Source organism: Erpetoichthys calabaricus, chromosome 15, assembly GCF_900747795.2.
Source record: "Erpetoichthys calabaricus chromosome 15, fErpCal1.3, whole genome shotgun sequence".
In the NCBI taxonomy this organism is placed as follows: Eukaryota; Metazoa; Chordata; class Cladistia; order Polypteriformes; family Polypteridae; genus Erpetoichthys; species Erpetoichthys calabaricus.
Window position 1 is genome coordinate 82,797,838 of NC_041408.2, and position 26,480 is coordinate 82,824,317.

A 26,480-nucleotide genomic window follows, 5' to 3' on the forward strand; every position below is an offset into this window, starting at 1 on the left:
GTCCTGTGATTAATAACCGGTGAATCACAGCAGTGGAAATGTTGCAGCATTAGAGAAAAGAAGTTACAGAAAGAAGTTTCTAATAAGTTACTTAATAACTAAATAAATAAACAGGTCAGTAGCCATAAAATAAAGTAATAAACATACAGAGTTAAAGAAGCAAGTGCAACAGTTAGGTTTTTTTTTTCCAATGCTGGTGCACTTTGACAAAAATATTTTCTAGTACATTAGTCACATTCAATGAGCTGTACTCAATGTACTGAATTTGGATTATGTAGTATATATAAGATAAACAAGCAGCAGTACAATTTATTATACTTTATTATTTTGTAGAAGGCAGCATTTTATATGCCAAGCTTTTAAATTTCCTTTAAAGTATTCATTAGGAATAAATAGCAAAATATATATTTGTAATTTTCTATATATACAGTAAAATATAAAGGGAATGTCACATTATTAGATTTAATTTTAATGTTTAGCAAAATATAACATATAAAAGGGATGCATTATAGCAAATTATTATGCTATTTAAGATTTGTTAGACACCTTTCTACTGATTAAGCTCAAGTATCAAGAACGGTAAAAAGATTCTAATGCCCCTACTGTTGTGAACTTTCCAGGCTACATGGCTCACTTCTTCTTATTTCAGCAATTTAGTTAGGATGACATTTGCATAGTTTGTTAAAATATATATCATTTTCTGTTCACACCAATAATTTTGCAAGCTCATGTTAAATTTAAGATGCAATAAAATACTTAAATATTTCCACATTTAAAATCTGAAAATAAGGTTTTCTTTTTTTTTTTATATAAAAATGTATCTAAAAATTATTTTTATTTTAGTGGTAATGTCTAAAAATGTAGCCTATAAACAGAACAAGAAATTGTTTAGCAAGATAAATAGAATATCTACATTTCTCATTTCTCTGTTTCAGTTTTTCCCAATGTTGACAATGCAATGATGGCTCCCAACATCAAACCACTTCTGTTGTATCAGGGTTCTGGTAGCTTGTAGTGACTGGGATGAGATCCTCCCCGAACATATCCAAAGCTGCTTAATATAATTCCAAGTGCATAGTTCACTGTAGATGCCACCTCCTCTGTGTTTCCTAAATTTGGATTGACCTCAACAAGATCTAATACAGAAAGCAGTCCTGGAAAAATATAAACAGAGTGTAAAGATGATGTCGTATAATCCAATACTGTCTTGTGATACTGTTCTGGTGGTACACATGACAAAGCATACACTCTTTATTAAGTGTGTGGCACAGTGGTAGTGCTGCTGCTTTGCAGTAAGGAGTTTGTGGGTTCACTTCCCGGTTCCTCCCTGTGTGGGTAGCGCTTTGAGTGCTGAGAAAAGCGCTATATAAATGTAATGAATTATTATTATTATTATTAATTGGTGCCTTTGTTTCCCCTGCAGCTTCTGACTGACCGTCTTGGTGTCAGGCCGGTTTAAACCTGTGGCATGCTTTTGAATCGTTTGTCGACTTCCAAACGGCCTATGAGTGATCATGGATGTGCATGTGACCTCTGCGTTTTCTCTCTTTGGAGTGCTGCACAATGGGTAAGTGCTGTTACCACCATAACTATTTATATTATAGTGATTTGTTATAAACAGCTATAAAAATCTCTGTAAATTAAATTATGGATTAACTTATTGCATAGCATCAAAGATTAAAACATACTCTAAGGAATATTGGCAGAAGGAAGGTACTTGTGCTAGTCAACCGATTAATATTTTTAGCTAATATTCTGATCTATTAATATTTCTAGAACAACAGAAATGTGTAAACATACACCTTGCAGTCAGTGTGTTTAACACAATCTCAATCTGCACAGTTAAAATAAAAAATGTTTTGTCTTTTTACCAGTTTTGCAGATTGCTTCAGCCAAGTATACACCTTCCCTGTAGGTCAAGCCCCCCACCATAGGTGTCCCAGTTGCAGGTGCCAAAGAAGGATCTATTGCATCAATGTCAAAACTGAGGTGGATTGGCCTCTTCCCTTTGCTTTAAAAAACAATTAAACAAATACTTTCACTCAGAACAGAAAATGCACATATAGAAGTCGTAATAATTTAACCAGGTTCTATTTAATATTAAAATCAATCATTCATAAAGAAAGGGCAAGCTAGAACTTCAAACCAAATTCTGTATACTGTATCAGTCAGACATGAACAAACTACAGAAATAGTTCATTATTATTTACTTTTGTTTGTAAACTTTATTTTCTGTTTTAATGATAAAGTTGTTACATGTTGTGATATTAGAAGGGAGGATTGTGAATTGCACAATATTGTTGCACAATATTGTTTGTTACAATATTTACATTTTTCTTGAGCTTCTGTACAGTCTCAGTTTCCCTTGGGAGTGAAAACGGTATCTATCTATCTATCTATCTATCTATCTATCTATCTATCTATCTATCTATCTATCTATCTATCTATCTATCATATAGCACCTGTCATAATCTATCTATCTATCTATCTATCTATCTATCTATCTATCTATCTATCTATCTATCTATCTATCTATCTATCAACCTGAAAATAAAATGATGATTTTAGAAGTTTGGATATTGCTAGGTTTTATGTGGCATATTGTTTTATGTGCCCACTTCTGATTAAATTCTAGCAATACTCTTTTTCATTTGTTATAATTGTTTATTTCTTTGCTGATTTCGAGAGGCCTTAAAATGCTTAACTATGCTAACACATTCCTTTTGCAAATCATTTACATGTGAAAGAATAAACCAAGCAGACCTTAAAAATAAGTGGTTTGTGCCGTAAGAGTGATTGCCTTCTGACTGATTGAAAGAGCTTCTTTTTTTTTTTAACAGATTTATTCCATCATTATATTGAAATAACATTAAAGACATTATGTGAACATTAAGACATTTGTTCGCTAACACTACATAGTTATGCAAGTATATTCAGAACATTGTTAGAATATTTAATTACTTTGAAGTGAAGATAATAGACAAAGAAGATATTTACACATTTTTGACATTTGCCTTTTTGTAGTTTTATGTCATCTGTGGCTAAATCCACATTCACATTGGTGTCTTCTCAGGTACTACATTGCGCAGTATTTGCTGTATTTTACATAATGGTGGAATGCTGCTTTTTGAGAAGCATATAATGAAAGCAAGCTCAAGATAAAATTAGGACTGTCTGATAGAATAATTAATTACAATTCTTGCCAAATACTAATATTAAAAAGTTGCTTTAATTTGAGAGAGCTTAGATTTTTGTATAAAAAATTTAAAACATTGAAAGCTAAATATTTTTTTCCAGGTTGTTGAATTATTTACACATATTTAAAATGTGAATGTAATGTGGGTATGTGTGTGAGAGTCTCCTGTGATAAACTGGCACCTCATCCATGGTCATTTATTGCCATGCATCTAATGCTGCTGGGATAGGTGTCATTGAACTGGTTTAAGCAGGCTGGGTAATGGGAGGACATGCTGACAAGTATAAATAAAAAAAATGGATGTAAACATATAACAGAATAAGAAAAAGACTGCACACAAAACAAAGCAAAATGTACCTAGTGTTAATACAGCGACAGTGCTCTCAGCAAGCAAGAGCCTGACAGGGACAAGGGTGCCACCAGGGAGACACAGGATAGCATAAGATCTACCCACAACAAAACTCCACAGAACGGCAGGGAGGAATGGCAAAGACATTAGTGTTCTCCCTTAAAATTGCTGCAAGCCAGCAGAAGAGGAGTGGGACAGTGTTGATCCAATGAAGCAACGGGCTGCTGGTGAGGGTAAAATTGGTAGGATAGGTGACTTTCAAGGCTCTTTAGAAAGAGCAAGTGAAGCACCAGGTGTCTTGTTTTGTAATTTCTTTTATACTTTGTGGTCTACCTTTGTTAATTGGTTCCTGTGTGTCATCTTAAATAAGCACATCAAGTTTATAGGTGAGATACCTGTTGGTGGAGATGTGGTACAATGGTGCCCGTTATTGTTACAAGAGGTTAAATCTTCAAGAGGAAAATGCAAAAATGTTTTATTATTTTAACTAAATGACATTACAGGTAAATACCATATTTAATATCTTTGTTTTCAAAGAAAAACTGTGGACAGGAACATTACAGTAGGAGAACGTACTTGGTTAATAGATAGTCACATGTCTCCTCCATAACTCGGCTGATTCCAAGGTGGTCCAGTTCCCACATTGAGAAGGACTTGATACCAAGATGCTGTATTATGTAGCTAGTATTTGTATATAAACACACAACAGAAATTTGATCAATAATAAAAACATAAATTAGGTAGCTGAAACAGAAAACTCTGAATTGGTTATGACACAGTCACTTCTGTGTACAGTAAACTATAAGCAGTAAATACAGTCAGATGAGGAATAACAATGATATGTAGAGTGATAGAAAAGCACAGAATACAATGGGCATTTTATCAAAGCAAAATGCAAATTCACTTAAGATACATAATTGAAAGTATTTTTTAATTAAATGTAAATTATTTAAGAAACTATTTTTGTGTAGAATTACCTCCTACTCATATACAAGTCCCCCTGATTGTTTAAGATTGAAATTGTGCACACAATTAAAGTTGTAGATCATTATTTTAAAAATGAAATGTTTCAAATGTGAGATTATCTGTTATTTGTTATTGAAAACTGTTCACCATAAAAGACACTTAATCACATAATCATTGATTGAGAAGATACCTATTGTGCATCAACCTTTTTAGCAATTAAATTCTACATTGAATAAAATCTTGTATGGCCTTCTGGCTGAAGTTAAATGTGGAAACAAAAAATAATTTATGAAACAGATAACAGGTTTAACCCTGGAGGCTCTATGTTGTATTTTTTAGAAATACTGATAAGAATGTTACAAAATAGTAAGCATTTTTTAAATACATAGCTGAAGAAAGAAAGAAAGAAAGAAAGAAAGAAAGAAAGAAAGAAAGAAAGAAAGAAAGAAAGAAAGAAAGAAAGAAAGAAAGAAAGAAAGAAAGAACTATATTTTTCCCAAGAAGCCCATTCAAGGTTGTGGGGGAGGTCCAGGGTCTAACATTGAAAGAATAAGTCATTAGTAAAATTAAAATAAACACTGAAACATTAAATACAAAATAAGTTTATTTGCATGAATGTATTATATTAACTTTTGCTTTCATTTAATGTTTAAAACAAAGGAATTCATTAAATTAATATATACTAATCAGCAAAATTTCCTTCAGAACTCAGCCTGGGGGTCAGTTAAGGATCTGGACATAACCTAACAAGTTCAGCAGTTCCTGCAAGAAATGAAACTAAAACGAATGCATTACAGTACATCTAAAGACGATTTAATATGGTTGTGATTTTGTAAACTGTACTGAATTATAAAGTAAATGCGCCTACAAAACAAGGGGAAGCTTTCATTTAAACTCAACAAACTAAATGTATCATGTTAATAGTGTGTAAAGTATATTAAAAGGCATTTCGTTAACTTGATTTTGGCTGAAAATAAGAAACACCTACTGTTCTCCTGGATCAAGATCTCGCAGTCCAATGTATACAATATCTTTGGCTGATATGCAGGGTTTGATCCAGGAAAAACCAGGCATCACTGGTATCTGTTTAAATAAAGCACTGTTTAAAAACGTAAGCTTAACTATGGGTAAATCCGAAATTCTCTTAACCCATTTAGTCCTAATTGCCTTGAAAGAACTACTTCTCAGATTACGCTCAAGAAACATTTAAAAATGTCTCACATATAAAAATGAGTTCATCTAACATGTGACCACATTTTTAATTTTACACAGGTATAATAGTAATTACAGCAAAACGTTCACTATGGTTTAATAGCAGCATACAAGACCTTATCAAAAACAATATGCAGAACATGAGCAACCAAATGGCTAGTTCAATATATAAGAAATCTTCACAGTCATACAAAATGAATCCTAACATTGTAAGCACTGGCTTTGTGATTTTTATAACAGATGGCTAATAATAAGAGAGGAGTCACAGTGAGGCATTATAAAGGTGTATTCACCTCTGCTGACTAATTCATTGGTTAAAAGTACTCAGTTGGTAATGCGTCATAGAGAGGATATGCAGCTTTGTTTGTAATGGCCTTTAGTTTTGTCTAAAATAAAACTGTGGAAATCACTATAATGTGCTTGTCTTAACCCTCTTCAATTCTGTATTTGTTGTTGATATCCAGATTCGGGACTTTGGTCAGGGCCAAACTACTTCTGGTTGCCATGGAAAGTGACAATGTAATGTGGTAATGTGGGGTAAGCAAGGTTAGTGTCTAGCACTTTCTAAGGAATCCACCTGCTCCAATTTTCTTCAAGGTCTTTGCTTGCCTTTAGCTGTCCTCTATTTATCTTCTAATATATCACAGAAAATTATTTCAGTAATTATGGATGTTCCAATTCATCTGCTGCAGATATGACTGCAGTTTTAACTCTTTGAATATTATTTATATTCATATTAATCTTTTAATAGAATTAACCAAGAGAATTAGCAATTGAAAAATATGTTTTTTAAAAAAGTGTAATAAAAGAAATGTAATGAAAATTAAAGATTTAAATACCTCTTCTAATTGGATAGCATATTATTTAAAATCAAATCCATTTACCTGCAGCTGCAAAGTTTTACTAGAGATTACGTAGTTATATTTAAGGTATTAAATTTTGTTGTATAATGAAGACATTTCTGTTTGCATTTTTATGATATTAAACAGAGGATGCTCCAGGACTAGCAGACAAATCCCACAACATACCAGACTTTGAATTCTTGTATTTTGTGTTTGAGTGTAGTTACTTTATCTATAGGCTTCATCTTCCTATAAAGTAAATGGATGAGTTGATTGCACATGACTCTAAAGGGTAGTCATCTGACAAATAAGTTATCTAATAAAACATTTCTCCATCCATTCACACATTCACTATCATAGCTACTTGCACATGTTCAGTTCAAATTAGTAATATGAGCAAAATAGCTGTATTGTCACAGTTTTAAAATTTACCTTGGAATGAAGCTCTTTGAGAAGGTAAGAGACAGGCTGCCCATGAATATTACCAGTGGGAGTAGATAGTGGAGTGTTAATATCTGCATGGGCATCAACCCATACTACACACAAATTGTTTTGGGATCTTGCATGTCCAGATATAGATCCAATCGCCAAACTATGGTGTAAAAAGAGACATTGGCAATCAATCTTCACTATATATATATATACAGTGGTGTGAAAAACTATTTGCCCCCTTCCTGATTTCTTATTCTTTTGCATGTTTGTCACACAAAATGTTTCTGATCATCAAACACATTTAACCATTAGTCAAATATAACACAAGTAAACACAAAATGCAGTTTGTAAATGGTGGTTTTTATTATTTAGGGAGAAAAAAAAATCCAAACCTACATGGCCCTGTGTGAAAAAGTAATTGCCCCCTGAACCTAATAACTGGTTGGGCCACCCTTAGCAGCAATAACTGCAATCAAGCGTTTGCGATAACTTGCAATGAGTCTTTTACAGCGCTCTGGAGGAATTTTGGCCCACTCATCTTTGCAATATTGTTGTAATTCAGCTTTATTTGAGGGTTTTCTAGCATGAACCGCCTTTTTAAGGTCATGCCATAGCATCTCAATTGGATTCAGGTCAGGACTTTGACTAGGCCACTCCAAAGTCTTCATTTTGTTTTTCTTCAGCCATTCAGAGGTGGATTTGCTGGTGTGTTTTGGGTCATTGTCCTGTTGCAGCACCCAAGATCGCTTTAGCTTGAGTTGACGAACAGATGGCCGGACATTCTCCTTCAGGATTTTTTGGTAGACAGTAGAATTCATGGTTCCATCAATCACAGCAAGCCTTCCAGGTCCTGAAGCAGCAAAACAACCCCAGACCATCACACTACCACCACCATATTTTACTGTTGGTATGATGTTCTTTTTCTGAAATGCTGTGTTCCTTTTACGCCAGATGTAACGGGACATTTGCCTTCCAAAAAGTTCAACTTTTGTCTCATCAGTCCACAAGGTATTTTCCTAAAAGTCTTGGCAATCATTGAGATGTTTCTTAGCAAAATTGAGACGAGCCCTAATGTTCTTTTTGCTTAACAGTGGTTTGCGTCTTGGAAATCTGCCATGCAGGCCGTTTTTGCCCAGTCTCTTTCTTATGGTGGAGTCGTGAACACTGACCTTAATTGAGGCAAGTGAGGCCTGCAGTTCTTTAGACGTTGTCCTGGGGTCTTTTGTGACCTCTCGGATGAGTCGTCTCTGCGCTCTTGGGGTAATTTTGGTCGGCCGGCCACTCCTGGGAAGGTTCACCACTGTTCCATGTTTTTGCCATTTGTGGATAATGGCTCTCACTGTGGTTCGCTGGAGTCCCAAAACTTTAGAAATGGCTTTATAACCTTTACCAGACTGATAGATCTCAATTACTTCTGTTCTCATTTGTTCCTGAATTTCTTTGGATCTTGGCATGATGTCTAGCTTTTGAGGTGCTTTTGGTCTACTTCTCTGTGTCAGGCAGCTCCTATTTAAGTGATTTCTTGATTGAAACAGGTGTGGCAGTAATCAGGCCTGGGGGTGGCTACGGAAATTGAACTCCGGTGTGATACACCACAGTTAGGTTATTTTTTAACAAGGGGGCAATTACTTTTTCACACAGGGCCATGTAGGTTTGGATTTTTTTTTCTCCCTAAATAATAAAGACCATCATTTAAAAACTGCATTTTGTGTTTACTTGTGTTATATTTGACTAATGGTTAAATGTGTTTGATGATCAGAAACATTTTGTGTGACAAACATGCAAAAGAATAAGAAATCAGGAAGGGGGCAAATAGTTTTTCACACCACTGTATATATATATATATATATATATATATATATATATATATATATATATATAGGTTAATTTAACTTATGGTGACAAAAACATATAAAAGATTACATTCTCATTATTTATTAAAACATAAGCCAATATGTGGAAGCTAAACTGTGAGTTAGGAATGGATTTTTATTCTTATCATGGTCCTAATTTTTGCATTCTAGACATTATGATGATTTTAGTTTCAACATTTGATTGCACAATTTTACATTTGTAATTCATTTAGATCACTTTTCAAAGATCTGTTTTCACTTTGACATTAACGAGTCTTTTTTTTTTTATCAGTGTCAAAAAAGGCAAACTAAAATTACTCTGACGATATGGTATAGCAATAAAATGTAAAACTTAAAAAGGGGCAGAGGTTAATTTATAGGACTGTATATTGGCTTATATTTTATGGAATAAGAGAAAATACATTAAAATCAATTATGTGTTACTGTATTTGCCACTCAATGTTATTTATATTATTTTGGAACTTTGTGAGAACTAGATGATTTTTAATTATGTTCTGATTGTATATTATGTTCCATTATAATAACAGCACTGAAAGGTGAACTTACATTTTCAATTTCAATTTATCCTTATTAAGTGCAAATCCAAGCATTAACTCAGCATGTTATATATAGTAATTACAAATACAGCATTAGAAAATAAATGTATAATGTTAAAGCATTACCTAAAAAGAGCATTATCATGCAACTTATCTATATAAGGATGGTTGGGTGCAGTCTAGAAATGTGGACATCTTCTTAATTGATTGACTGGGACCTGGATGTAGCCCAAGTGTGAGATTTAAAAGCTGCTTCTAGGCTCCAGATTAATAAACTTGGATTTAGGAGCAAAGGCTTTCCTGGCAGGGAGAAGCAGAAGTCACTGGAATTTTAATGAGAGATGTGAGAAGAAGGCATTTGTGGTGACTGGGTGATGAAAATGTGGACCAGCCATAAAGGTCAATTAAAGCACCTTTATTTATATTAGTGAGGGCCTAATGGCATACATTTTTTTATTGTTATTGTTGCATATTAGGACACTCATTTGAGGACACCAACGTCCAGATATTGGATAGAGAAGACAAGTGATTTGAGAGAGGGGTGAGGGAAGCTTTGCATGTGCAAATCAACAACCCCTCACTCAACAGAGGTGGAGGCCTTAGGCATAACCTGTCTTGAATTTATCATGCTGCCCTTTCATCTATCCCCAGGAAAATCGTCCCAATTTACACCTCCACCAAGTGGACCACTCCTAATGACCCACTCTATGGGGGTAGGAGGGGCTGTTAAAGGTGTCATGGATATCCACATCTACCCACACCTCCCCCTTCCTTTGTTTTACTCAATGAGCCTATTCAGGGCAGGTGTGTAGTGAAACTAACCTGGAGGATAAATTTGTGGTCTCTAACAACATTCCTCAGACTGAAGAAGCTGCTTAATGAACTAGGTTGTCCCAATGTCTCACTCAGATGGTTTTCAACAATAGTAATAGTATTCATAATGACTATATGACATATTTTTTATTGGGTTATTACACTATATTTTGGAAAAAAAAATGCATCCAGCACTTCTGTACTGAATAAACATCCCCTTAATACCAACAGCAATAAGTCTACATAACGCCTCACTGGGACTGTGACAGCCATGTCAGAACTTTTCTTTTCTCTGTTTTTAATTTTGTTGTTTTATAGTCATTCTGGTATGTGTTCAGTCCTAAGTGTCTGTGTATATTTATCTACTTATCTATCTATTTATATATTTATTTATTTAAAGAGCTTCTGTATAAAGCTAAATTCCCCCTTTCTGGACAAATAGATAGATCGATAGATAGATAGATAGATAGATAGATAGATAGATAGATAGATAGATAGATAGATAGATAGATAGATAGATAGAACTTTATCTATCTATCTATCTATCTATCTATCTATCTATCTATCTATCTATCTATCTATCTATCTATCTATCTATCTATCTATCTATCTATCTATCTATGTAACAAGGAAGAAGTCCAGTTGCCATGACTCAACCACCAGATAATTTCACCTGGATGACTGAGAATCTTCACAGATATATACAGTATTGTGTGACATGGTAATGCAGTGGTAGTGCAGCCTCGTGGCAATAAGAATACTGGGTGCTCTCTGCGTGGAGTTTTCCATGTTCTCACCATGTCCATGTGGGTTTGCTTTGGTTTCCTCCCACCGTCCAAAGACATGCAGATTAGATAAATTGGTGTTGCTAAATTGGCCCTAATATATATATGTGTGTGTGTGTGTGTGTGTGTGTATGTGTTCACCTTGTGATGGGATGGCACACATCATGTTGTTCCTGTCTTGACCCCAGTGATTGCTAGGATAAGTTTCAGCTTCCCAGTGACCAAGCCCTGGATAAGTGGGTTTAGGAAATGGATGGGTATAGTACATTTATATAGAATTCCACATAATTAGATTCACTGTTCAGTTACTCAATGCAGTTTTCTCTTTTTTAAATGAGTCATAGAGCAACTGTTTCTAAAGCTGTGTGAAGGGAAGGTCTGGCTGAGCAGAGGTTCCAATAGCAATAACAGACTGGTACAGAGAAGTGTACAATCTCAAAACAGACCCCCTGCAGCAGGCATTAGCATGAATGAAAAAGAGTTGCAGCCTGGGTGGAAGTATACCACGTTCACCAAAGATGCAGTTCATCAAGTAAGTAACAAGATGCTTTAGAAATGATTCAGAGGCTTGTCAAAATGTGACACTGAAATGGTTTTAAAACTACATTAAGGCCAGCGTCATACTCAGTTCAAAATGAAGGCTCATTTGGTAAGATGAAGAGCAGAGGGATTAAGGGGAGAAATAGATAGAGATGCAGGGTTTGGAGGGAGGTGGAAAATGGAGTACTTTGTGGCAAATTTAAAATGGGGAAGTCACCTCACCTGGTAGACTATGTTCAAGGCATATACAGTTATACAAAAGGCAGTATATAATATACAGTGCTATGTAAAAGTTTGGACATATCCTCTGAGGCTGCATGATAATTTGTTCTATCTTCATAAGAGAACATCACACCAATATGACATTTTTTTCCTAGAGAAATGTAGACAAGGGGATGTTTATCAGACCAAAATTCTCAGTGTAGCATTACTGAGTTGTATGAAAGAAAATAAAATGTAAAAAATGGGATGTGCAAAAGTTTGAGCACTCTTTAAATTGCATTAATTTGAAGACCTGTAGTCATTTAATGCTGAAAGGTTGTAGCACAAAATTACTTTGATTAGCTCATTAGACCTTAAACTACAAAGACAGATGCAACCAATCTTGAAAAAGGTTATTTAACATTGGTAAATTCCTAGTTGTGCTTGTCCTTGGTTCTCTCTTAGAGAGTGGCAACATGGGAACCTCTAAAGAACTCTTTACTGACCTAAAAACTAAGATAATTCACCGTTATGAATTAGGAGAAGGGTTCAAGTAATTATCACAAAGGTTTGGACTGTCTGTCTCCACAGTCAGAAATGCAGTTAGGAAATGGAAGGCCGCAGGAACAGTCCTTGTGAAGGAAAGATGTGGTAGGCCAAGAAAAATATCTGAAAGGCACAGTCGAAGGCTGGCTATAATGATCACAGACAAACCACAGACCTCCTCCAGAGAGCTACAAGAACATCTGGCTGCTGATGGTGTCATTGCACATCATTCTACAGTTCAGCGCACTTTGTACCAGGAACAGCTCAGTGGAAGGGTGATGTGCAAAAAGCCTTTTCTGAGTACTCACCACAAGAAGAGTCGCATGAGGTATGCAAAAGCGCACCTGGACAAGCCAGAAATATTTTTTAAAAAAGTAGTGCGGACAGATGAGACTAAGGTAGAGTTATTTGGCCACAACCAGAGGTGCTATGCATGGCAAGAAAAAACACACAGCATTCCAGAAGAAAAACTTGCTGCCTACTGTAAAATTTGTTGGAGAGTCCATCATGTTATGGGGATGTGTGGCTAGCACAGGTACTGGAAACCTTGTTAAAGTTGAGGGCCACATGAATTCCTCCCAGTATCAGCAGATTCTTTACAAGAATGTTCAAGAGTCAGTCACGAAGTTGAAGTTAGCGCTGAGGTAGGATGTTTCAGCATGACAATGAATTCAAAGCACTGTTCAAAATCTACCAAGGAGTTCATGCAGAGGCACAAGTACAATGTTCTAGAATGGCCATCCCAGTCCCCAGCCCTGAACATCATTGAAAATGTATGGATTGATTTGACGCAGGCTGTCCACGCTCAGAAGCCATCGAACCTGACTGCACTGGAGGCATTTTGTATGGAAGAATGGGCCAAAATACCACCAGCCAGAATTCAGGGACTTGTCAGTGGCTACAGGAGGTGTCTACAGGCTGTTATTTCAGCAAAAGTGGGCTCTACTAAATATTGATAGGAGTATTCCTTTGGGGCGCCCAAACTTATGCACCTGCCCACTTTTGTTTAAGTGCACATTCATTTTGGTTCTGCTGGTCCAATAAGAAAATATTTCACTACTGAAATGTTGCTGTTTCCATATGGTATAAAATATGTTAAAATGAAGTTGCTGCCTCAACAGTTTAGCAAGTTATAAATTGATAGTGATTTTTATCGGGGTGCAGAAACCTTTACATAGCACTGTATAAAATGTATACAGTATATGTGTATATCATACACAGTATATCATATAGAAGAGCAGTAGTTTTGTTGTTTTGCCATGTTTATTTGGTATTTGTGTTCTCCCTTGTTTATTCCACCTTTTGTGTTTAAATTTGATAGTAAATGCACTCCGATAATACTGGCTCCCTGACTGTTATTCAGTCACTGCAAGAGTGCCCCCTACTGTTCTGACATCTATAAAATTTTAAATATAAAACTTTTAAGACAAAATCAAGCTGGATTATATAGCTGTCAGGAGCTTCTATGGGTACACAAGGACATGCCTTCTTTTCAAAGTTCTTTAATTTGTTTTATTTTTGATAAGATATAAGAATTACAAACACTAAGAAATAATATGGTAATCTTCTGTATTTTGACACTTCTCCTCATCCTTCAAATATGAAATAGTTTTGAACACATCAAACAAGTTCTGCTCTTGTCAAAGTTACCTCTTTTAAACCATTGTAGTGTTTTGCAATAATTCTTACTATTAAATTAGGTATGCAAATTAAAGATCAATTACATATAGAGTTCAAAATATTTTTAGAAGTTGGAATTACTAACTGTGGTGGGTTAGCACCCTGCCCAGGATTGGTTCCTGCCTTGTGCCCTGTGTTGGCTGGGATTGGCTCCAGCAGACCCCCTGTGACCCTGTGTTTGGATTCAGCGGGTTGGATAATGGATGGATGGATGGAATTACTAATATGACAACAAAGCTTGTGCTAAAAACAAATATCTATTAATTAAATGTGAGTAGTAAAATGTTGCATACCACATGAATTATTACCATTAAAATATTGTTCTTTTATCCCCATCTTGTGAGGAAACTTCCAGTAATTTGTTTTAGAACAAAGAAAATTGTGTTTACTGTATTTTGATGTATGGCATCTTGGCTTATCTTCAGATGTTTTCATTTTAGCTTCATATTTGGTTGTGACCAGAAACTGCCATTTCTAAATATTTTCTCTTTAAGTTACAATTTAATTGCTGTACAAGCTGACACTCTAATACAACTCTCAAGAGTGACGAAAAGAGACTAAATGGCACATTTTAAACATTGATAAAACGTGATTCCAAGAATGTAATTTAATATGCTAAAGCTACGTTAAAGTATGTGCTTTCTTTTATAAAGAACCACTAAAGCAAAGTGTTTGGTGATCTTACTTGTATTTACCATTCAAGGCAAAATACAAAATACAGTGTTTTGACCTTTTGACAAAGCATAGAAATGGGATTCTGTGCATCATTCAGGGGACAGCCACAGAAGGAGCTTGTCAATTCGTCATCCCAGGCAAGGAAAAGGCCTCTTGTATATGGTTTAAGATATGGCTAATCACCTGGGGGTACAACTCCACTTTCTTTTATTTTTCAGTCCAATGAAAAGGTGTCAGTCCTTGTTACTTGGGATAGTTGAATGGTCCTCATACCTTGTCTATTTCCTTTCCTGCTGAAAGAAAGCTAAAAAAGAGAGTGGAACTTGCTGGTTGATGCTGGGACATGTAGGGGATTATTAAAGGACAATAATATGAAATTTTAACTAGTACAAGGATCCTATAAGAGAAAGTAATGCTTTACTTTGACAGAGATATTTTGGGACTTCAGATATATCAGAAAACCACATAACAGAATTATTTGGAAAGACCAATTATACATTTGAAAAAGTGATTGTAATATAGCAATTACCAATGAGCTACAACTTTTTACTAAGCAATTACTCACGCATATGGCTCATTAAATTTCACAGGTTACTAAAGAAATTCAGCATGTAACAAATAATAACATGCTTTGTACAAGCTCTTAAATTGCGATTCTTTTTTCAGAAAAGTATAAAATATGGTTTAAAAAATATTTCATTAGACCATGTATTTAATGGATATGAAATAAACCTGTGATCCCCTCCAAGCACAAGGCAGGTGTGTCCTTCTTGCTTCACAGTGTTCACCACATCTGCAAGCTGTTCATTGGCCCGACCAACTGTTTTGGGCATTTTCACAATTCCAAAAGGTTTCTCATCAGCAAAAGTCTCAAATTTTAAGTTACCATAATCCTGGACACGACATCCTTAGTTTAAAAAAAAAAAAGAATAAATAAATATATACATATAGATAGATAAGTAAATAAAACTTAGGCATACTCCTGAAATAAGCTTTCATCATAGTAACATTCAGATTTTAACCTAGTTATGCTTTCATTTCACTCTTATGCTTTATGAAATATGACTGCTAAATTCAAGATTTTGTTTTTTTTTCAGACCAGATTACAGGAGGATATTAACAAAAACAAAAAAGAGAAAATAACATGCTGATACTAAAAAATATGAAACAATTTAACCAGCTGAGACATTGTAGGTTCTTACAAGTGCAATCAATCATCTCTATATACATAAGATGCAACGTCTGTCTATCTGTCTGTCCGGTTTTCACGAGAGAACTACTTAACGGATTTAGATCGGGTTTTTTTTATATAATTTGCTTGAACATTCTGGTTGATTTTGTAGCTTCTCTCATCGTGCTAAGTAAGTAATCCGAGACAAAGGCTGCGGGCCGAGGGGATGGGGAAGTGTGATGTCAGGAGTGGGGAGCCGGGCGGGGCCCTCTCCACTCACGCGCCAGCCTCCATTCAAGTCAGTCTACCTCTCACCACGTTTTGGAGCGCACCTTGCCTCTGCTTAGCTAGTGATACCTGTTTGTTTATTGATTTTTAAAGTTTGTCCTGTTTCACTACTACTCGGGTGGAGCTGTGGGGGACAGCTAGTTATTTTATATACTGAAACTGCATAGATGTAGAATACTAAATGCATAATTAACAAGATTAGGAACCACAAATGGTCAAAATAATGTAAAATACAGTAGATATAGTTAACTAAATACAGAGCACCAAACACAGATACATGAGAGCTTCTGAATGTTAGCATCAACAGACTTTTATAAGAGTTCAGCTGTTGTATGAAAAGTGTGGGTAATTACACTGTGATATTCTTCTTAGTTTCATGAGACCTTTAATTCTTCTAATGTAATTTCACAAAATGGTGATACATATTTCAAATGTGTTCTGAGTGACAAGGGATTAGGGATTATCCTAACATCCACAAACTCTATCTGGATCTTACTGCAATTCCAGATGGGCTTAAAGTGGAGAAGGACAAACAAACTGTGATTGCCTTTACTACACTATTGGCACGTAAACGTATCTCGCTCAACTGGAAGAATCCTAACTCTCCTCTTTTACGTCAGTGGATAACTGATGTGATATACTATTTGAAATTGGAAAAAATCTAATTCTCACTTTGAGGATCTGTACAAAACTTTTCCAGAACCTGGCAGGATCTGATCAATAATATCTTAGAATAAGTATTTAAAATGAGGAAGCAGATTCTATCCCCTCTTACATATTTATTTTTATTCATTTATTAATTTATCTTTTTACATTTTTTTTACTAGTTTAAAGTTTTACTCTGCTGCTCTAGCTATCATTCTCAAGGGTTAAACTTGACTTGCTTGTATGGAATGTTATTTGATTTTAATAAAATGCAAAAAAAAGAGTGGAAAAAAAAGTATAGGTAATTACACTGCGATATTCTTCTTAGTTTCATGAGAGCTTTAATTGTTTTAATGTAATTTAACAAAAATGGTGACACATATTTCAAATGTGTTCTGAGTGACAAGGGGTTAGGGATTATCCTAACTTCCACAAACTCTATCTGGATCTTACTGGGTAGACTAATATTTAATATTTTACAGTTTAATGTAAAAGATCCCAGAGAATATACAGAGAATAGTAGCAGGTAGGTGTATTGTCATCGACTGCAGTTTTTATTTATTGGGATATAAAAAGACTCATTGCAACAAATGAAATTCTGTTCATCTGGTCCTGTTCGCATTGTAATTGTGACATGACTACTGCGGTCAATGTGAACAACCTAGGGGCAAACATGGGGTAGGAATCACTGATTGCAACAATTGGATAATTCATCAGCCATTTGAGACCAATAATTTTAAATATATTAGTAAAACTTGTAAACGGTCTGCAGAAATTGTATGTTATCTTTATGAATTCACACATTTCAAATTCATTTGACAAAAAAAAACTATCATAAAATTTTTTCCAAAACTAACATATGTATATTAAAATTAAAACTTCAGCTGCAAAGTGGCACAATAAGTAGTGTTGTATCCTTATAGCACATAGATTCCAGTTGGATCCTTAACTACACTATATGACCAATAGTTTGTGAACATCTGTCCATCACACCTATATGAGCGTGTTGAACATCCTATTCCAAAACCATGGGTGTTAAAATTGAGTTGGCCCCCCAATTGTAGCTATAATAGCATCCACTCTTTTGAGAAAGCTTTCCACAAGATTTTGGACAGTGTCTGTGGGAATTTGCACCCATTTTTGCTAAAATTGCATATTGAGATCGTATACTGATGTTGGATGAGAAGATCTGCATTGAAGTCAGTATTTAAATGTGTATAGTAGGGTTGAGGTCAGGGCACTGTGCAGGCCACTTGAGTTCCTCCATTTCTTTATGGATCTGGCTTTGTGCACAGGGGCACAGTCATGCTGGAACAGAAAAGGGCCTTCCCCAATCTGTTGACAAAAAGTTGCCAGTTGCATTAACAGCATCCTTCACTGAAACAAAGGGGCCTATCCCAAACCCTGAAAAACAATTATCTCTCCTCTGCCAAAATTTACAGAGGGCATTATACAGTTCAGAAGGTATCTTTCGTCTTACATCTGCCAAACTCAAACTCAAATTTGATGATCTGACTGCCGGATAGTGAAATTTGATTTATCAATCCAAGTAACACTTTCCACCACTCTAGCTAACATTTATCACAACACATACTGATCTTAGGTTTGTTTTTGGCTGCTAGGCCATGGAAATCATTTCCTGAAACTCCCAATGCACAGTTCTTGTGCTAATGTTTCTTCTAAGGCTGTGTGTACTCTGTTGCAAGTGATTCAACAGAGGATAGGTGATTTTTACATGCTATGCCCTTCAGCACTGGGCTGTCCTGCTCTGTGAGTTTTTGTGACTGATTCCATTTTACCTGGGGGTCCCTTTTGCTATTCTGGGCTCAGGAGTCATCTTCATCACCTCATATTAGTCACAACATTTACTGGGACATATATAAATACACCCATACATACAGGGTAGTTTTTAATTCCAGTTTCAACTGTCCTAGGTCAACTGCATTCCAAAAAGTATTATTCGGTAGGAAAACAACTATTTCATTTAGGTAGAATTTTCACATGAATGTATATAAAATATTGTAGTGTCCAGAAATGTTCTGGGTTGTTGCCTTAACTACTCAAATGTCCATGGTGATTTTTACACCTGGTGTAGTTATCTTGGTTGTCATGCACATTAGAAACGCACCTTAGTTGATTGCTCATAGGCTTGGTGTATGAATACATTCTAAAAGCGATCTGTACTCTAAGTCAGAGCATCCACCTGTTAAGCAGTATCTATTTCATTAAATTCAATGTAAGTTTACTGCTTAATACTCATGGATACTGTGCAGATAATTATTAAAGTCTTCCTGATGGATATCTTTGTCGTGGACCAGTTTTTACACATGCTGCACATACAAGTATGACAATAAATTAGTAGTATATACAGTATATTGTGTGGCATGGTGATGCAGTGGTAGTGCAGCTACCTAGCGATAAGAATACTGGGTGCTCCCTACGTGAAGATTTTCATGTTCTCCCCATTCCATGTGGGTTTCACAGAAGGTACTTAGCAGTCCAAATGGTAACATTCAACTTGCATGTGCCAAAATCAGATTTGATGATCAAGCTGCCAGATAGTGAAATGTAATTTATCAATACAAAGAACACATTTGCACTGCTTCAGATTACAATAGTGGAGTGCTTTTCACCACTCTAGCCAACATTTAGCATTGTGCATATTGATCTTAGGTTGGTTGTTGGCTGCTAGGCCATGGAAATCATTTCTTAAAGCTCACGATGCACAGTTCTTGTGCTCATGTTGCTTCCTAAGGCTTTTTGCACGTAATGCAACAGAGGATAGTTGATTTTTACATTCTATGCTGTTCAGCACTGGGCAGCCCTGCTCTGTGAGTTTGTGTGGCATACTACTTTGTGGCTGAGCTGTTGTTGCTCTTAGATACTTCTACTTCACTACATTAGCATTTACAGTTGACTGGGGCAAAGGGTGGTATCTACCAGTTTTAAAGTGCACTTGATGAAAACTATTTTATCCAGCATTGCTTTATTTCACTTTACTTGCCCTAATCTTGAATACTTACTTCAGTATTAGGCCATAAATGTTCCTTACCTGTACATTACGTATGATGAAAAAAATTTTTTAACCTTTTTTCTAAGTATTATTTAATTTTTATTAGTACCAACTTGAGATTGGCTTTTTTATTTGAGCTATGAAGTTTTATTGTGTTAACAGATTGGTGTGTTTTGGTTTTGATATATTGTCTCTTCATGTGTGTTCTGAGGTTTTTCCTTTTGTAAAAATTAATACAAGTGTAAATCAGTACACTACAAAACATGCTGTGTCCATCCGCTTATGTTTTATTATCCTTTTCTGGGTTGGGATAAATCGTATTCAATAGGGCAGCAAAAAGCATGTGGTAAAAGTCAGTTCTGAAAAGTGCATATTTGAAAATGGTTAGTTGTTTACCATTTAAATTTACCATACTGGGAGACAGCTGTGTATATCTGAAATCTTTGCAAGTAAATTAAAATAATACTCAAATATTTCCAATTTGCTCTAAAAGGCTTCTGTGTTTATTTTTAGAACAAAGATTGATAAACCAGGGTCATTGTCATATTCAATCTGTGTACTCAGACACTGCTTGCTATTTACATTTCAAATGGCAGTACATTTTACTTAATGTACTGAAAATAATTTATGTGGATAGTTGGCATACGGAGAAAGAGACAACTCTTCTCCAGTAGTACCACATGCAGACACAGTTCAAAGATTTTCCTTTCTTAAATTATTTTCTGAAATCTAAATAGTCATCCTAGTATTTATTTTCATTATCCAGTTAATTTCAGTAGAGACTGAGAGGACACAAACAGGGGATATCCTGCCATTAAAAGAGATTTGAGGCATCACTCTGAGACAAATTCAGTTTGTATATTGTGACTGTAGATATGATTATTTTTTATTTACTATAAAAATCTTGGAATTTTAGGTGTCAATAATTTAACAAAATAAACATTCCCTTTTCAGAGGAGCATTTTATTCTATATAGTATTTTAGTCTCTTATTTACGTATTTATGTGAGGGGTTCAAAATCCGGTTGGGTTGATTTCAAAGGACTTTAACCTGAAATGTGTTGTGCATGACTTAAAGCTTAAATTTAAAAACACTCTTTAACTAGACAGCACAGTACAACAGATAATCTTTAACTTTGCAAGGAAAACATTGAAAAAAAATAAATCTTTAAACTTGAGTTTTTTTTACATTTGTTTGGTAGATTTTCTGTCAGTGCTTTATTCAGCTACTAATATGTTCATGAATATGGCTATTTCTTTATGTATTACTTCATTATGAAAGTACTTCATGCAGAACTGCATGAAAGTATGGAGCATCCTACTGTTTACTATTATGAACTGATCAGCATACTAGTCTGCTTCATAAACAGCATTCAGTTTCCTTGTTCAACATAATTATGGCATTGGTTCTTGTAAAATAAATCTAAGAAAGGCGATCAGCATTTAATAAAAATTGTTAATTTAGTTTTTAAGTTTTTTAACAAAAATGTCTTCTAATTAAATTCATATAAAAACACAGACTTCTAAAAATGAATAAACTATGGTATTATTGTTGACGTCTATGAACATTCTGAACAGGCAAAACACTTGTGATTTAAATTTTGTACTCTATAAATGTCTATCACAACTTTATGTATTAGTAACTTTGCAAATTATAACTGCATTACCGCTTTACAGTACATTTATACTAAATATGGTATATGCATACACAAATACACACAAACACACACATGCGTGCACACACACAGTGTTTACATATCAATGATATACTTGTCAAGTTAATAGATAACCCTGAACTGAAGCAACTTGAGTCAGTGTGGGTGTGTGTGACAGCCCCATCCACGATTGGTTACTGCATTTGTGGGATTTGCGCTCTATGACCGGTAAGTTCTGTACTGGTAAAAGCTGGTGTAAAGACTAGAAAGTGTTTGTGTGTGTGTGTGTGTGTACATGAGCACATCACGAGTGACATAGGATGCTGTAAATTTAAAGATTGGTAGAGTATAAAATGGGCAAGCAAAAATCTTAGAAGTCCATCCTCTTTCTTAATCCACTTCTTCTAGTTAAAGAATTAAGACCTAACCCATCAGCACTGCAGCACACGCTAACAGTTACCTGCATATTCTCTAAAACTGATACTCTATAAAGACACGTTTTAACACGGACCCTTTATTTTAAAATGAACTAAGAAAAATAAAGTCCTACATAAATTAACAACCCTAATAATCATCAATCCATCCATTATCCAACCCGCTATATCCTAACTACAGGGTCAATGGGGGTCTGCTGGAGTCAATCCCAGCCAACACAGGGCGCAAGGCAGGAAACAAACCCCGGGCAGGGCGCCAGCCCACCACAGGGCACATGCGCACACAGACACCCACACACCAAGCACACACTAGGGACAATTTAGAATCGCCAATGCACTTAACCTGCATGTCTTTGGACTGTGGGAGGAAACCAGAGTACCCGGAGGAAACCCACGCAGACACGGGGAGAACATGCAAACTCCACGCAGGACCCGGGAGGCGAACCCAGGTCTCCTAACTGCGAGGCAGCAGCACTACCCACTGCGCCACCCCTAATAATCATGCAGATTTATAATTTATTAAGTTATTTTTAAGTACTATACAGAAAAGCAACATCTACGTGAATAAGACACGCACCTTGTTTCTTAAGCTTGTCCACCAATCCGGCATTATATAGGAAATCCGGACCCTTTTCAACACCAGCCTTTCCCTGTTAAAAAATGATGTTGTATTGTTATAAAAAAGATGCTTTACACATAAAAATCCAATTCAGTAACTTTAAGCATTGAAGTCATTTAAGCATTGAACCTATTTCATCCATTATAGGGATATGAGAAAACTATTGCTGCAGTACTAGAAGCACATGACTTGGACCTTTTTCAGTTATATTTTAAATATTTATCAACTTACAAATTTTTGCAGATAATTATAAAATAATAAGCAAATATAGCAGAACTACTGCTAGAAGCAATTTTAACATGTTTTGCATTATATTTACATATACTACAAGAGCCTTTAAAAAATAAAATACAAGTTACTATATATATATGTGTGTGTATAAAGTGTGATTGCTTGTTTTAAAGTACATATGTGTATTTACACTTAGCATGGTTTTATCTTAACTACAGAATATATGAGGGTAGCAGAGCAGCACAGAGGTTAGCCTTATGCTTCTTAACAACTCTAATGTCATGGATCTGAATCACTGCCATGTCACAGTCAGCGTGGATTGTACTTACTCTCCCTGGTGTCTGCATTTTTTCTCCTAAATCTCATTTACAGTGAGTGTGACCTGTAATTTTTTGGCACCTGGCCCAAGTTCATTGTTTATTTGCACCCGATGCCACTGAGACTCAGGTCCCTGTCGACCAGGGCCATCTTAATAGCATTATAGGCCACCTGGCAAAGCAGTGCAGTGGGGCCCCATACTCAGCAAGTCAAAACATACATAGATTAGCATGGGGCCTCGGCAACTGCCCAGCCTGCCCATGTGTTCAGATGGCCCTGCTGTGGACTCTGTGGTGGACTTGATGATTTTAATATTGCTTTAATAATTGCTTGAAATAGAAATATTAATTATGCTATGTAAAAATAAATTGAAATACACCATTCAGCTCTTTAACAGCATGCCCCATCATAAGCACATAAAAATAAATTTCAGAGTAAAGGAAAACCGTAAGATTGAATACAAGATCATCCCAATTCAAGATATTCATATTTAGTACTCCTATATTTTACATAAAGGACACATCGCACGCTATAATAACAGAATAAAGTTCAGATTCACCGTAATTGTAACTATTATAAAATACACTTTCTTTTCGTAATAAGGCTTATAATACACGTGTGCCGATGACCGCAAAAGAAAGCAGTAAATCACATTCACGTTCTAAAGTTGGTGTTTCTTATACAAAAATAAAACAGGGCAGATGTCTATCAAAAATAATAAGTCATATTAAGCAAATTACATATACAGACATTGCCAGCTCATCAAAATATTTAACATAAATTTTTATATTGTGCTAATACGAATGAAATAACTTCGATTGTCGGCTGTTATCGATCCGATATACGCGTGTGTGTCAGATTCTAAATCCAGGCATGTGCCTGAATCTCGTCCGCAATGCTGCTGTCTTCATTGCGCATTTCGTGCAGTTTTCGGAAATTTGATGGTTGAGGGGAAGAATCTGTAAATCAAAGAGTTCTGTCTTAACAGAGAGGAACCATACGAATGCCTTAAAATAAATAAATGAACACATACATTTCTCGCAAGAAAGTAAATGTTTTGCATGATTCAAAACTCTTCGAAAAGAGTCCGGTCACAACTGTGAATAGTATAAAGGACATTGGAATTAGGAGACAGGAATGCATCCATCCTTTTAAAAGCTGCCTAAAACTAAGTGGGGGCTTTGGTGTAAAAAGACAAAAATAAATCCCAGCTCCCGTGAGGGATGCAGGTAAGGCTGCGTCACCTGCTATATGCTCACCTGCCCTTGAGAGATCGGCACCCCGACGACTCCTATGGAGTGGTGACATCTCCAGCCGCTGACGAGCCGCGCGGTCCTCAGCGCCCAGCGCGTCGTGCGCAGCAGCCGCAACATCCCGCCAAGTGCAGACGCAACTTTAGGCGGCGGGGCGAAGGCGCGCGCTTAGTCTCTCAGGGGCGGGAGCGGAGGCGTCGACGGAGAGCGTCACAGACGGAAAGGTGGCAACCACTTGAGATGTTCTAAGGTAAAGCTGTTTGCTGTTTATGAAAGTCAAAGAATAAAGGGAATCAGTGTTGTCGAAGATAAACTTAATGACGTGACCTAAAGTGATACGCTTGGTAAAACTGCGATGAAAGAAGCAGCTGGAAAACAGCGCAGTGTGCTGTAATTCTGTGAGCTGCTGGTAGCCAATTAGCAACAATCATCAATGAATGTTTATCACCGTGATACTCAAGTTTTAACGTGCTCACCAAAATACTGTACATCTTTAGTTTATTACATCTTTGTGAGGAAGTTAAGCACAGGTGATGCTTGCGTTTCCTTCAGGAGGCGCGAGGCCCGCAGCACATCCACACAGATGCGTAGGCACCAGCTAACGAAACCCCACTCACAAGCACGCACACTTGGATAAGGGACTGAACTCGCGCTGGAGTTTTAAGGGATCACAACTGGGCGAGATCTTGGTTGCCTAGCAACACATCTGCGTTCCCTTCGACTTGTCCCCGCTGCTCTTGGTCCGCAGAATGGGACCAATAAAAGATGCCTACTCGGCAGCAGTCATAAAAACTGAGAAGGGTATTGCTGCAGACCGGAGACATTATGGGTGGATGTAGAGGCAGGATAACTGTCAAGCAAATTCGACTTCAGCAAATCATATTGTGCTAATTCAGAACTTCAACAAATAAGATTATTGTTACTGTATGACAATCAAAAACTTACCTGTCCAATTATCAACTTTTGAAGTTGTCTGTCAAATGTAAAGGTGATTGACCGCGACATTTACATTTGCGATTAAGTGCCTGATTGGCTGAAGTCGAAAATGATATGTCACGCCCATTTTACTCCGGTCCCTAGTAAAAACTCGTCACTTTTCCAGTTTTCTCGTTAACTTCGTAGTAGTCTTGTAATCGGTAAAGGAATCACCCAGCAAAGTGAGGTGGGGAACTGAAATTACTTCTGTGGTACAATGCGCCACTGCACCCGACCGCATCGGCATTGGAGGGTGGGTTGTATAATGGGAGGTCTTTTGGCCTTGAAACCCCACAGGTTTATTTTCTTAGCTATCTGACCTATTTGCATAGTCTGCAATTATGGTGGACATTAAGATTCTGTTCTGTTATAAATACCTGTCCTTTAGTTTTTACTTTTTTTTTGTTACTATGTTTAACTATTTATATTGTAAAGAATTTTCAATTAGTTTCACATATAAAAATGTGTTATAGAAAATAATTGTTGTTGATGCTTGTACATTTTCTCCGTAGGGTTTTTACACCTTCCCCAACAATATACGTGTTATAGTTATGGAGAAATATGTCAGACATCTCTGGCAATATCCGTGGAGGGGACGCATTCAGTCAAAAGTTTAACATCATACTGAGAGAAGACAGTGATGTTTTTTGCCTTTCTGTTGAAGCACTGTTAGAAAAGAATGAAGTTACACAAAATTGAAGGATTAATGTTATAGATACAGGTAATAAGCTTGTTAATGGACATGCATGGTCATAAGTTAATGTCTTTTACCTGTAGTTGTCTTCAGGTCAAACTTGTTTTTTTTAACGTTATAACTAAGCTGTCCCAGTATCTTTTCCAGATTAATCTTAAAGGTTGTCAAGGTTTCAGTTTCAATTCAATGTCTTGGTAGTTTGTTTCAGATCCCCACAACTCTTTGAGTAAAGAAGAGCTTCGTGGCTTCATTGTTAAATACATTTCCCCTTAATCTCCACTGGTGTCCTCGAGTATGTGATTCACCCTTAAAATAAAATAGATCCAACGGAATTCTTTCATCAATGATTTTAAGCATTTACATTAACCTGGAAAACTTGGATTAGGTCCCCACATAGTCTTATACATTTAATTCTCTGAGTCTGTCACAGTTGGACATGTTCTTAAGTCCTGAGATGCACCTTGTGGTTCTCTTCTGCACAGCTTCAAGTGCTGCTTTGTCTTTTTTGTAGTGAGGTGGCCAGTACTACACACAATAG

The 26,480-nt window shown here is 36.0% G+C and overlaps 1 protein-coding gene across 2 annotated transcripts; it reads right to left on the reverse strand.

Moving 5' to 3' along the window:
- Nucleotides 1-303: 303 nt before the first annotated feature.
- On the reverse strand, nucleotides 304-24,439 carry arg1 (arginase 1). Of its 2 annotated transcripts, XM_028820661.2 has the most exons (8): nucleotides 24,280-24,439; nucleotides 22,430-22,502; nucleotides 15,380-15,554; nucleotides 6,998-7,157; nucleotides 5,500-5,594; nucleotides 4,122-4,226; nucleotides 1,872-2,011; nucleotides 304-1,154 (listed from the first exon to the last, which is right to left on the reverse strand). In XM_028820661.2, the coding sequence occupies exons 1-8, from the start codon at nucleotides 24,391-24,393 to the stop codon at nucleotides 994-996; spliced, it is 1,023 nt and encodes a 340-aa protein (XP_028676494.2). In that variant the 5' UTR covers nucleotides 24,394-24,439; the 3' UTR covers nucleotides 304-993. The 2 variants fall into 2 exon arrangements, with proteins under 2 accessions (XP_028676494.2, XP_051775118.1); XM_051919158.1 differs by lacking the exon at nucleotides 4,122-4,226.
- Nucleotides 24,440-26,480: the final 2,041 nt, after the last annotated feature.

Excerpts from the sequence above, each read along its gene's own strand:
- arg1 (XM_028820661.2), bottom strand. The coding sequence starts at position 24,393 with ATGTTGCGGCTGCTGCGCACGACGCGCTGGGCGCTGAGGACCGCGCGG. Across the intron at positions 22,503-24,279 it reads TGCCGATCTCTCAAGGGCAG|GGAAAGGCTGGTGTTGAAAA; the intron begins GTGAGCATATAG and ends ATTTTTTAACAG. Across the intron at positions 7,158-15,379 it reads GTGCTTGGAGGGGATCACAG|TTTGGCGATTGGATCTATAT; the intron begins GTTTATTTCATA and ends TTTACACCATAG.